The sequence below is a fragment of the Zingiber officinale genome, chromosome 10B (assembly GCF_018446385.1).
Source record: "Zingiber officinale cultivar Zhangliang chromosome 10B, Zo_v1.1, whole genome shotgun sequence".
Classification (NCBI taxonomy): Eukaryota; Viridiplantae; Streptophyta; class Magnoliopsida; order Zingiberales; family Zingiberaceae; genus Zingiber; species Zingiber officinale.
The window spans coordinates 28942543-28955905 of NC_056005.1; the positions used below are offsets into that span (position 1 = coordinate 28942543).

At 37.3% G+C, this 13363-nt stretch overlaps 1 protein-coding gene across 1 annotated transcript; it reads left to right on the forward strand.

The window, feature by feature from the left end:
* Positions 1-602: 602 nt before the first annotated feature.
* On the forward strand, positions 603-6087 carry LOC122029754 (leucine-rich repeat receptor protein kinase HPCA1-like). Its single transcript, XM_042588881.1, has 19 exons — positions 603-1027; positions 1136-1259; positions 1339-1410; positions 1568-1642; positions 1748-1819; positions 1893-2054; positions 2189-2263; positions 2353-2424; positions 2497-2568; positions 2848-2916; positions 3009-3083; positions 3170-3241; positions 3319-3456; positions 3543-4012; positions 4080-4232; positions 4435-4580; positions 4661-4880; positions 4945-5180; positions 5379-6087. The coding sequence occupies exons 1-19, from the start codon at positions 949-951 to the stop codon at positions 5880-5882; spliced, it is 2886 nt and encodes a 961-aa protein (XP_042444815.1). The 5' UTR covers positions 603-948; the 3' UTR covers positions 5883-6087.
* Positions 6088-13363: the final 7276 nt, after the last annotated feature.

Consider the following 13363-nt stretch of genomic DNA (forward strand, 5'->3'; position numbering starts at 1 on the left):
AAACAACTGGTCGTAACAAATAGCTTATGAAAAATACCTACAGATCACGTGAATTAAACAACTGGTCGCCAACTGCCACAACCTCTTTTTAACTTTGTCTCAACTCCAGATCACTGACTGCCATTCGATATCAGTCAGCAAGACTAGAAGACTGGGAGTTGTGTACTTTTAGGTTTGGATACATTTCAATAAACATTTCACTAATTTATTACCATCAAAGCTTTGATTAAATATTTAGTTCATGTCAATTAACTGTACTTTGAGTTGGCTCCGCTAAAAAAACATGATCTTTTGTGTCATTGTTCCCATTTTAATTTGATTTGATTTTCAAAAGCATTATTGGCATATTTAAATCCATCATTGTAGCGGAACCCATCACAATCTACCTCTTGAGGTCCAGTGGCCGAGCCAACTTTGAGTACATTAAATAACTGTGGTCGCCGATCCAACTGAGTGTCCCCGAGTGTGTTCCTACTTCCTATTGATTGAACTGCACAAGCAAGTGCAAATGGGCATGCCTCGGTCTTGTAGACCATTGCAAGTTGGGTGAGTTCTTAATTGAGTGCTAAAAGTAGTGGAAGAGAAGGCTCAATGATGAAGGTCCACAATTGACAATCCGCAGCCAACTACCCTTCCCATTGGAAGCATAATATCTTCTTCTCTCTCATCACTGCGACCTTTTCAGTAGCCCAAGTTTGGAAGTTAGCAACAAATTCCATCTTGTGCAATTGACTTTGAAGTCAAGGCAGGGCATTTTTGAATAGGCTCCTTTTGCTGGTTGCAAGTTCTTATGATTATTCTTCCACTGGAGTACTGCAGGGGGGATGATGAGGTGAATCATGGCAGGTAGGTCAGTTGTTACCTCTTCTGCAGAGTGACGGAAAGAAGAGTTGAGCTTCTGATAGTGGAGTCAGCAGCTGACAGTACGTGTTCAGCAAGAGCACAGAGATGAGAACTCTTATTTTCATCCTGTGTGCATTCGTTGCATGTCTTCAGACCGGTTTGGGAAGCACAGACCCTCAAGATGGTATCCCTTTGTTTATCTCTGATAATTTCTTGTACGAAGATTGGAGTGGATGTTTGTGGATGTTTCTTGTTGTATGCTTAACAAATGTTTCTCATTTTCCCTTTGCAGCTGCTGCTCTGCGGTCTCTAATGAGCGAGTGGCAGAACACGCCTCCGAGCTGGGGGACATCCGACGATCCTTGTGAAACACCTTGGGAAGGTGTCTCATGCATCAACTCTAAAGTCACCGTTCTGTGAGCATCTTTTCTGAAACGGAAACTAGTTTCTTGTTTCTGTTGCCACGAGTTTCGACCTGATTTTAGCAAATTTCAGGAAATTGTCAACCATGGGGATCAAGGGCACACTGAGCGCAGACATCGGAACACTCAGCGAATTGAGAATTTTGTAAGTTCATTTGCAGTCTTACCTCATGGGAGATGTAAACTTGGTGCAGTTTTTCTGAAATCATAAACCTTTGACGAGAACACTATTGATTCTCTGATTGTTTAAACAAACAGAATAGCCATTACTTAAGAGATCTTACAGACAAGAAAACTTGCAGGGATCTATCATTCAACAATGAGCTTGGTGGCCAACTAACTCCGAGTATTGGAAGCCTGATGAAGCTGACCACCCTGTGAGGCAGAACTCCTTTTATAACAAGAATTCACTCGCTTCAAATCATTTTCAACTGTCCATCATGTAGTGTTTTAGACCTGCTAAAATGGGTACTATCTTGCAGAATCTTAGCTGGTTGCAGCTTTACTGGGAGCATCCCAGATGAACTAGGATCTCTACAAAACCTCTCATATCTGTAAGCAAAAATCATTCTGGTTGGGAATGCCGAGCCTTCAATCCTCACTCACTTTGATCTGTTATTTCCCCAGCGCTCTGAACTCAAACCAGTTCACTGGCAAAATCCCATCATCCATGGGCAAGCTTTCCAATCTTTTCTGGTTCGATATCGCCGATAACCATATCAGTGGATCTCTTCCGGTCTCCAATGGACAAGAACCAGGCTTGGACCTACTTTACCACGCAAAACATTTGTAAGTCATTCCAAAAGGGTAGAAAGCAATGAAAGTTAGTTTGACTTTTGCAAACTTGAATTATTGAATACCATAGTCCGTTTAATTTTCTTTTCTTTTTTATTAATGTTCCTTCTTTTCTGCTTGCTTGACAGCCATTTCAACAAAAATCAATTATCTGGTTTCATCCCGGAAAAACTCTTTCACTCAAACATGACATTGTTACACGTGTAAGTTGAATTTTGTAGATTCACATTTCCTCTAAAACTTGAGAAAACTTCAAATAAATTCTGACTCCTGATTGTTCTACATTTGGCAGACTTTTTGATGGAAACAGATTAACGGGAAGAATTCCAGATTCCATATGTCTAGTGCAAAGCATTGAGGTTCTGTAAGTATCTTTCTATCCAACCTAAATTATAACTGATCTTCGTTAGTAACTGGTTAATTCTTTCCATGGCAGGCGATTGGACAGGAATTCACTAAATGGCACAGTTCCATCCAATATCAACAATCTTACAAAGATCAATGAACTGTATGACATGACATATTCTGCTAGTTAAAATTTTAAATGGGCAATTGACAACATATTCGAACAACTTAAGATGTTGCAAAAGATGTAAGCCAACAATCTATGGCCTTAGCATGAATAGGAACATCCTAGGTTACTAAATAAGGAGAATAATATAAGAACAATGCAATGACGGACAAAGATTGTATATCTTTATGGTTTGACATGTGGTTTAGCATGCATCATCAGATGCAGTTTATCAATGCAATAGAAGAACTCACGTCCTGCATCAATCTTTTTCAGAAACCTAGCAAATAACAAACTAACGGGTCTACTACCAGATCTGAGTGGAATGGATACCCTCTATTATGTGTAAGACTTCACAGAATTTCCTTAAGCACTTCCCTAAGTTGAGTAAATTAACTTCGATTTTGACACTCGAACACCAACTGTATGATTTTCAGGGATTTGAGCAACAACACCTTTGATCCCTCAGAAAGCCCAGCTTGGTTCTCGGAGCTTACATCGCTCACTGCACTGTTAGTTCAACAACTATCCATCATGATTATGAATCAAGCAATTTAGTTGATAACCTGGACTAATGTTTCCGTGCTGATTGCTCCAGAGTGATACAATCAGGAGGGCTTTTTGGAGAAGTACCTGAAACACTTTTCAGTTTTCCTCCGTTACAGCAAGTGTAAGTGTCTCACCAGAGCATTCATTGGAAAAAGATGATATTCTCACAACAGATAGTGAAAACCATACTTTTCACAGGATACTGGATTACAATCACTTTAATGGCACCCTTCGACTGGGCAATTCTGTCAGCCAACAACTACAACTTGTGAGCTTCAAAAATAATAATCTCACAGGCATCGAACTGACAAACGGTTATAACCTCACATCCCTGATGTGAGAACACTGACATGCATATTTGTTAATTTAGTTTCAATGCAATTTATTCATCATAACTTTCAGTAATCCATCTCTCATTCCAGACTCGTAGGGAATCCTATTTGCTCTAAGTTACCCACTGCAACATACTGCACGCTGAGCCAAAATCCACCAGTTCCTTACTCAACCAGCGTTGTTAATTGTGTGTCGAACTTGTGCCCCCCGGATCAGAGTCCTAATCCTCAGAGTTGCAGTTGTGCCTACCCATTCCAGGGAGTGATGTACTTCAGAGCACCTTTTTTCAGAGATGTGTCAAACAGAACGCTGTTCCAAGAACTGGAAAATAAATTGCAGACAGCACTTGATCTCACACCTGGATCAGTATTCTTGCAAAATCCATTTTTCAACGACGACTCTTATATGCAAATACAGGTCAAAATTTTCCCATCCACTGGAATGTACTTCAGTAGGTCTGAGATCCAAGACATTGGGTTCGATCTGAGCAATCAAACGTTCAAGCCTCCACGATTGTTTGGTCCTTTCTATTTCATTGCATCCACATACCCTTTCCCAGGTGATCTCTCCGCCTTTTGTAGCACATTTAAAACCCTTTCTTTTACTGACTCAACGAAATCATTTAGCCGTAGAAGGAAGATCCACAATGAGTGTTGGATTGAAAATTGGAATAGCAGCTTGTTGTGCACTTCTGGTTATTGGACTTCTTGTAGTAACTATCTATGCCTTGAGACAGAGAAGGCGCGCTGAAAGGGCCATTGAGCAAAGCAAGCCTTTTGGTAAGTTATAACTGTTTTTTCCTTCTATGTCTTGTTAAAGTTTAAACTTTCCACAAAAAAAATTGTTAGCCAAAAACAGAAGTAAATTTATATAAGAGGTTAAAATGGCTAAACCAAAAGTCCAAATATTTGCATTTTCATTGTAATAATAATAAAAAAGGCATCATGCAGACACAATCTATTTTACATTCAAAACTTTCAGGATCATGGACACGCGGGCACAGCGGAGATGAAGGTAGTGAGGCACCACAGTTGAAGGGAGCAAGATGGTTCTCTTATGAAGAACTTAAAAGATGCACCAATAACTTTTCAGTTTCTAATGAGATTGGTTCTGGAGGTTATGGAAAGGTCATTGTTCAGTATCCTATGTCAAACTTCTATGAGCAACAAACTCTAGAAATGACATTCTTTTACTTGACACCCTTCAGGTCTATAGAGGAATGCTTCCAGGAGGGCCAATAGTTGCAATCAAGAGGGCGCAGCAAGGATCAACACAAGGTGCACTTGAATTCAAGACAGAGATCGAGTTGCTATCAAGAGTTCATCACAAAAACCTTGTATCACTGGTGGGTTTCTGCTTTGATCAAGGGGAGCAGATGTTGGTATATGAATTCGTTCCCAACGGAACACTAAGAGAGAGCCTCTCTGGTAAGCTCAACACCTTGAATTTCACCCTGTCATACATAAGCCTTTTCCTAACTTGTAATTTCAGGAAAGAGTGGGATACTGCTAGACTGGAGGAGGCGGCTGCGAATTGCACTTGGTTCAGCTAGAGGATTGGCATATCTTCATGAACTAGCTGATCCTCCAATCATACACAGGGATGTTAAGTCAAGTAACATCCTGTTGGATGAAAACTTGAATGCAAAGGTCGCAGATTTTGGCCTTTCAAAGTTGATGTCGGACGATGAAAAGGGCCATGTTTCCACTCAAGTAAAAGGAACAATGGTAGTATGAGAGTTTCTTTCATAATATATGCATCACATTTTTCTAGTGCTTACATCGCATCATTATAGTGATAGCATATGACTGATCATGAAGAATTGCTTAAATGCAGATTATATAGGACCTATTTTATTTCTAAAAATTGATTTGTGTAGTAGTAGTGCATAAACTCAACAGCTTAATTAATGCTCTTCTTTACAGGGATACCTTGATCCTGAATACTATTTGACACAGCAGTTGACCGACAAAAGTGATGTTTATAGCTTCGGAGTGGTGATGCTGGAGATGATTACTGCCAAGCAACCAATTGTGAAAGGAAAATACATCGTTCGTGAGGTGAAGATGGCGATAGATGCTAGTGATGAAGAATTCTATGGGCTAAAGGAATTAATGGATCCTGTAATTCAAATCGCAACTAATCTCATAGGATTCAGGAAGTACACAGAGTTGGCATTGAGATGCCTAGAAGAACTAGCTGCAGATCGTCCAACGATGAGTGATATCGTGAAGGAAATTGAGATGCTGCTGCATTCTGCTGGTCTAAGCACAAACTCACAATCAGCATCTTCATCTGCCACAGATATCAGGAATTCAAAAGGCGTTATCTCCCAACCTTACATTTCTGGAACAAGAAAGGATGTGAGTGAGGATAACTTTGACTATAGTGGTGGCTACTCATTCTCTGCAAAACCTGAACCCAAGTGACAAAGCACTTCCTTGCAGATTATCTAATCTATATAAGGGCAACACTAATTTTTAACTGGTAATCTGTGCTAAAATGTAATAGAACTGAACTGTTCAACTGTAGAAAAAAAAAACGTGTTTCTAGGTGAGAATGGATTCATATTAAGAACTATCATTTCTTTCTCAAATTAGCCTCAGTTTCCCTTGAGGTCAGTATTTCTCACTATGGCCAACTTCTTGTGAATTGTTCTCTTAAAAATTGATTCAACCAGGAAAATCTTGGCTTGAGCACTTGATTTTGAAAAAGTTAGATACCATCAGTGGCTTCGGGACACTTTGAAGGAACTAGTATTCATCAACTTATGGAGATGCAAGTCGAAGAAGAGATGCAATAGGGAGTGTTCACCACTCTATTGGCACTCAATCTCCATGCTCGATAAAACTAACACAATAAGCGCCTTTATATGATTTGGTTGGAACAAAAGAACTCCCAAATTACCATAATGCAGCATGACATCTTCCAAAACACTTCAAGAAAGGAACACAGAAAGTGCACAAGGCTCTCACAGGAAACCAATGGGGAGCAAAAAGAATGTGAATCCCATGCTTTTTTCTCCTCTCATATACAGAGACAGATTTAAGCATTCCCAAGACAATACATGTATGCTTTGTTAACAAAAAACCCGTCTTTCAGGCATAGTTGTTTGAGAAATGGACACAATGATAGAAACTATAATAGTTTTTTGATTTGTTCATTTGTTGATCCTGGACACTGCTTAGCAGTAAGAGGAACTGTCAGTTTTGTTTCTAAGTAGCCCATGCATCTCTCTGTTGTTTGCTAGACATCTTGAAGCGCCAAGATGACTTTATAGAGGTAATATTATGTGTATTGTAAACCTATTTATTGCATATAACCTTTAGTTAATGATACATTATTAAAACTTTATAAAATTATGCAAAGTTGATCTATGACCTATCTATATAGATAAACATAAGCATCCACCAATTGGAGAAGAGCAGATAACTAGATCACAAACTTAGTTTTGTATAGTTTTATTAGGTTTTAGTTATTTAATTAATTTGTACAGTTTAATGGAGAAAATCCGCTGATCCAATCCGATTCCAAAAACACTAACTAAACTGGATGATGACTACTTATACAGACTTAAAGATCAATGAACTTACATTTCAAAAACATCCTAAAATTCATATTTCAATTGTAAACGGACTTACAAATTTCAGTTCAAATTTAAATCATTTGCTAAGCAATCTGTTAGGAGAAAACTAAAATTAAAACTAAATACAGAAAAAAAAAATATATAAAAATGAACAGTTTGGCCAACGAAAATTTTCTAGCCACTAGAATAAATCCGAAAGTACGTGATTTCTCACCTAGCAGCCAACATTCCAATTTTTTTATTTCATTGGAAGAAAATATCCTATAATATAACGTAGTTGAGAATCGAATCATATGTATTTCAGAATTAATAGAGTGCATCTACCGCGACACCATATCCTACGTGATGGTAAAAAAAAAGGTGAATACGTTCGCCCCCAACGTCCCCGCCAATCCATCCCAGGGTCAATACGAAAGAGATAAATCATGGACGACTACTAGCCTTTGGAATAGTGACTAGTATATAAAGAAAATATTTATCTCAATTTTATCGAGATTCAGACTTCATGACACCATATCCTACGTGCACCATAGACTTCAAGACATTGGCAGGTTTGCTTTATTAAAGATTAATCATGCATGTGATTGTCGTACTTTATTTAAAATAGATTCGTTCACTCTATGACAGCTCCGTAGATTAAACTAGCTCGATAAATCAGGTTAGGTTGGCAGATTGAACTAGATCAGTACTTGAGACTAAATCTATAAGTCGGATTAGTAAGAGGGTCATCTTAACTCTTTTAGATAAAAAATATATTTAATTTTTAATATATAAATATATATTTATTTATTTATTTTCTTTTGTGAGAAGTAAAATTATTAAAAAAAGTTTTATATTCAACTTTTGATAATAAACTTTTTTAATTAATAAAATTACTAAACTATTTAATTTTTAGACATTATTAAAAACTTTATTAATTTTAATTTAAAAAATCTATTCAAAATATGCTAAGGTCAATAATATTAAATAAGTTATTTATGTATTTGGAAATAAAATTATTTTTTATTAGATTTAATATCTCAAATAATGTTTTTAATTCTGAATTTATTATTTCTTTTAAAATATTTAATTTTGAAAATAAATCTAAATTATCAATAGCATATCAGATCATGACAAATATGCTAACTGTAAATAAAATTCATATAAAAACAAGAGGAGAAACTAAAAGTGGTATGTAATTAAAAAAAAAAAATCAATTTGATATTTAAAAAATTAACATGTTGTTTTACAATGACTAGTGAAGAACCCTACTTTTTGTTCTAATTGAGAAAGAGAAAGAAAAAACGAGTAAGGAAGATCATAGAGGAAAAGAACATCCTTTTGAGAGTATCACTAATAAGGAAGAAGAAAGATACGAATCAATGGACAATCAAGAGGGAAAAGAGCATATAAACATTGATGAGCACGAGATCATTGACAACTATGAGAGCGCACGTATTTTAGAGTCAATGCAGAAAAGGAGGAATCAATTAAATTAAAAAATATATCATTAAAAAAACCAATAACAAATAAAATTAAAATAATCTAAAATTAAAAATAAATATTTTTTAAAATTGATCTAATTTTTTTTAAATTAAATATAAATAATATAAAAATATAAAATATAAAATATAAAATATAAAAAACTTAGGTGCCAATAAAATTAAGGCAGTAAACATAGGTCTTTAAAGGCCTTTACTCGTTCCGGGATATGGTACCGCGGTAGGACATTTAGGTTGTCACTCAGACACTCACGGTTCGATCCCTAACTACGATGTATTTGTAAGAATTTTTCTCTAAATAAGAAACGCAATCAAAAGATGTTGGGTGTCTAGATTGACTGCTATACATATTTCTCAATATATCCTGATGATCGATAGAAAATTTTTAAAGGATCAAATCGATCATAATAAATGAGATTAATTAAGATTATCAAATTTTTTCTTAGTTTTTTTCTTTCAAGGCCGACGTCAGGACTCGCTTGACAGGCTGACAGGTTAATAAGTCGGTAGGCTAGCAGGTTGACAAGTCAATACATCGGTAGCTAAAATAAGCTTGGCTCGGTGGCTCAACTTAGTTCAGCACCTTGTCGAAATGTGACACATGGTAACTTAGCAAGATGACTAAGAAGTCACGGAGGCACGTCTTGCCGAATATTTTATATCAATATTGCTTAAAGCTATTTAAATATTAATTAAAGTCATTCTAATTTAATCAAAATTAATATAACTTACTTAAAGTTAACTAAATAAAATTAAAATAATTTTGATCAATTATCTTATTTGAAATTGATAGAAATGACGTGTTGGATAGGAAGTTGAGCTATTGATCAGGAGTAAACTTTTAATCGAAGAACTACAAATGGGAATAGTTCTATAGGCCTGGACAATTCTACGAACGATTGATCATATACAAGAATATTTACTTCTGAAGAATGAGGAACTAATCTTCGAGAGGATCAATTGGTGCTTTTAGTCGATTGTCCTTGTACTTGGATGCTTGTCCTGGAAATGATATCCTAAGCTTTAGAAGTCCGGTCGGATTTTTTCTAAGATTTACCTTGTAGGTTCACTTTGTGGAGATAAGGATACTGAGCCGTGTACCTCTGATCAACTTTATAATTGATTGTCCATATGCAAGAAGATGGGAGAATAAACAGTGAAAACCCATATGTTTGATCGACTATCATATCAACCAATTGTATACTAAGTCGTGCTCAGAGAGTGGAAGGTTGGGTCCCCGGGACCTGGCCGAATATACTCCCAGACGGCCTTGTGGCAGGCTGGTCTTCTCTTAAACTTGTACTACTTAGGGATGATCGGTTATATGCTAAGTGTTTTAGCATAGGAGCGACACACTAGGTCCCTCGAGTTCGGTCGGCTCGTGGGCCGATCATCCTTGGATCGTGGGCCTTATCACTGGGTGAGAAGTGAAGCCCTGCGAGTTAATGACATGATGGTCACCACCTCTCTTTGACTTTGACCACCACCTCACCTTAACTTTGACTACCACGTCATACTTGGATCCATTCGTAATATCCCGTATCACTAGCCTCCCCTTCAAGTCTAGTCGAAGGAGGCTTATGGTCGACTGACTAGACTCAAGTTCGGTACCTGCTTGATCGACCAACTTATTGGCTTGACCGGATAGACATGTGTCCACCCATCTGTTATAGCTACACATAGTCATATTTTTTAAAGAACTGCATGTCGGAGGATCGATATGCCTAGTGATGTACTGTTGATACGTGGGAAGGCATCTTTTAGCATAATAATTCAACTATCCTATATATCATAAATGCTCATTTATGGGTGAATGTCATATGTCCCACTAGCATATTTTTTGAAGTGACTGCTGACGTACGTCTTTTCGTACGAATCAATAGCACTTTCCCCTTTGCAAATCAATGGTTATGAATGAGCATGCTATTTTGATCAAACGGTTGTGGTGGGGTCTTAACTCATGGCCCATGTTTAAAAACCCTAAGTGGCATAGAGACAGGACACTTTGCGCTTCGTCTTCTTCAATCCTCTCTCTGGTAATTTCCTTGAGCAAAACCTGAGGTTTAGGATTTTACTAGTTAAATAGCAAGTGTACCAGTCGTCTGGGCTAGTGCATAGAATATTTCAATGTCTAACGACTACGAAAATAGTAAACCGATACTATAGCAGTCGAATGGTACTTTCATCAGTTTACTGGTATTGAGCTGTTGTCATGTAATAATCAAATTCTCGAGAGGACCAGTCAATTAGTGATTTTACCAGTCGACTGGTGGCGGGAAACACATCCATCTAGGTGTTTCCTCTCAAACTCTATTTAAGAGAGCTCGGGGTGCTTGGCTAAGGTTGCTGGAAATAGAGGTGATTAATCTTATTAGAGTCTTCCAAGCTCCCGTGTGATCAAGCATGCTTGTGTAAGATTGTGGTGATGTTTCTCCACTCATAAGGAGCTACTTGAGCTAGCCGGAGCTTTCCAGAGAGACATCCACCGATGGATCGGGATCGTCCACATTACGGACAGTCATGGAGTAGGAGCCTTAATCTCCAAACCACATTACATAAACGTGCCATTGAGTTTGTATTTATTGTCTTTGTATTATTTAAGGTTTAGCTTCCTTGTTAGTATTTAATTTTATATTTTCGGTGCGTACTAACTGTTGGTACAATTGACCTCTAAGATTTTAATATCCCACAAATATGTTTAAATGAGCTTGATCAAAGGAAGTCCTAGTCGCGGGTAGGTAAGAGTGAGAAGTCAACCGAATGACTAGTCCTAACTGCGGTTAGATAAGGAAAGTCCTAGTTATGGCTAGGCAAGGAAAATCTCAGTAGATCATGGAAGCCAAGTGGGTTCGATAGGTCTAGAGGACCCGATATTAAATCCCAGTGAGCCTATCCAATGCTGAGTCTTGGTGAGTGAAGTCAGGTGGAGAAAATTCTAAGGGGTGGTAACCTTAGGTCCTGATGAGTGAAGTCAAGTGGAAAAAACCCTAGAGGGAGGTAACTCTAGGTTTTGGTGTGTGAAGCCAGATGGAGAAAATCCTAGGGGAAGGTAACCTTAGGTAATGAGAAGTCTTGGAGGAGGGAACTCCAAGCAAGGTTGATCGGATAGTTTTCGGTCGACCGTGCGCGGTCGACCTGACCAGCAGATCTTGGTAAATCTAAATTTAGTTTTGCCATACTATATTATTGTTGTTGGCTAATGTAATATTGCAAGAAAAGCCTTAATGATCAAATATCAGATACTGAGTAGAGAAAGTCCAAACATATCTGGAGGATCATGTTTGGCAAGTAAGTTGAGGTAAGCAATTGGAGAAGAGCGATAGTGAGGTCGTGTTCTGGAAAGGAACAAACCCTAGGTCGTTGATCCAATTGAAGAAATCGAGAAGATTTCCATGTTAAGATCAGGACAGTTCTACTATCAAATACTACTCATGCATCTTACTACTCATATATTATATTGTGTTAACTTTGTTTTGCAGGGATATTCTGTTTAACTCTATTTTGAAGGAACTGACCTGATTTGTCAACCGAACCCAGGGATCGGTTGATCGAACTAGGTCGACTCAGATCAAGATTCAGACTAAAGCAAAGTCCCATCAAACAATTGATTGGTCGATTGAACCAGTGGATCGGTCGACTGAACCTAGTCAATGTGGCACAAACCAGATTGATTAGAAGCAAAGTTGGAAGTCAGCCTGATCGATCGACGACCGAACACAAGGATCAGTTGTCCGAACATTAAATGCAATTAAAGCTAATTAATGGATGATCTCGACGAACCGAGAAACCAGACTGATCAATCGACCGATCAAGGGGATCAGTCGACCAAACCATTAAAGCTCATTAATGTGCAAAGATCGGATCTCAGTGAAGAAAGAAAGCCCAGGGTTCAGTTGATTGATAGGAGGTTCGATCGACCGAATAGATCAGTTGACTGAAGGGTTTATCAGTCGACCGAACTATTATTATAAAAATGGAGCTTGAGGTCTTAGGTAGGAATGAAGTTTTCTATTCATCTATGTGTTGGAGTGTATACTAAAAGCCTAGCTTTTGTAAACATTTATTTTTGAAATAAAAGAATCACATTGGACAATATCTGCATTTATTTGTTAAATGTAATTGTTCAATTAATTTATAAAGTAGATAACATGGAGTGTGATGTCACACTCAGGAGATCATGTTATGGTTCTCTATAAATTATAAACAGTTGCTCAGGACTAAGATGGAAAGGAACAAACCGTCAGAATAGTCGTAGTGTAATTAAGTATTAGTTTATCTTGACTAATAAATTACACTGATACACTTTAAGTGTATTGAGTAGGACCATTTAGGTAAGTTCTTTTTGTACTGACTTAATAAAAGAACTAGACCTTAGTTATTATGGAAGTGTGTGCTCTTAATCCTAATATAATAACAAACACATATATTTAATATTTATTTCTTTGACTTATCAAAGGGTGAGGTTTAGCTCGATAAATCAATATGCCCGATAAGTTGGGAAATGATATTACTTATAGTGTGTGTTGTTGATTATAGAATGAATCTGTGTCCTAGTTATTTAGGTTGAGAATGTCCCCAAGAGGAGCTCATAAGGATTGTCATGTTAAACCCTGCAAGTGGACTTAGTCTGACATGACAATGAAGTTGAGTGGTACTACTCTTAGAGCTAGATATTAATTAAGTGAGTTATCAGTAACTTACTTAATTAGTGGACATTCGTAATCTTAAACACAGGGAGACTAACACACTCATAATAAGAAGGAGCTCATAATGTAATTTGTGATTGGTGCGGTAATAACTCTCTAGTGGAATGAGTTATTATCGATGAACTTGAGTTGTGTGT

Excerpts from the sequence above, each read along its gene's own strand:
- LOC122029754 (XM_042588881.1), top strand. The coding sequence starts at position 949 with ATGAGAACTCTTATTTTCATCCTGTGTGCATTCGTTGCATGTCTTCAG. Across the intron at positions 1,643-1,747 it reads CTGATGAAGCTGACCACCCT|AATCTTAGCTGGTTGCAGCT; the intron begins GTGAGGCAGAAC and ends ACTATCTTGCAG. Across the intron at positions 3,457-3,542 it reads TATAACCTCACATCCCTGAT|ACTCGTAGGGAATCCTATTT; the intron begins GTGAGAACACTG and ends CTCTCATTCCAG.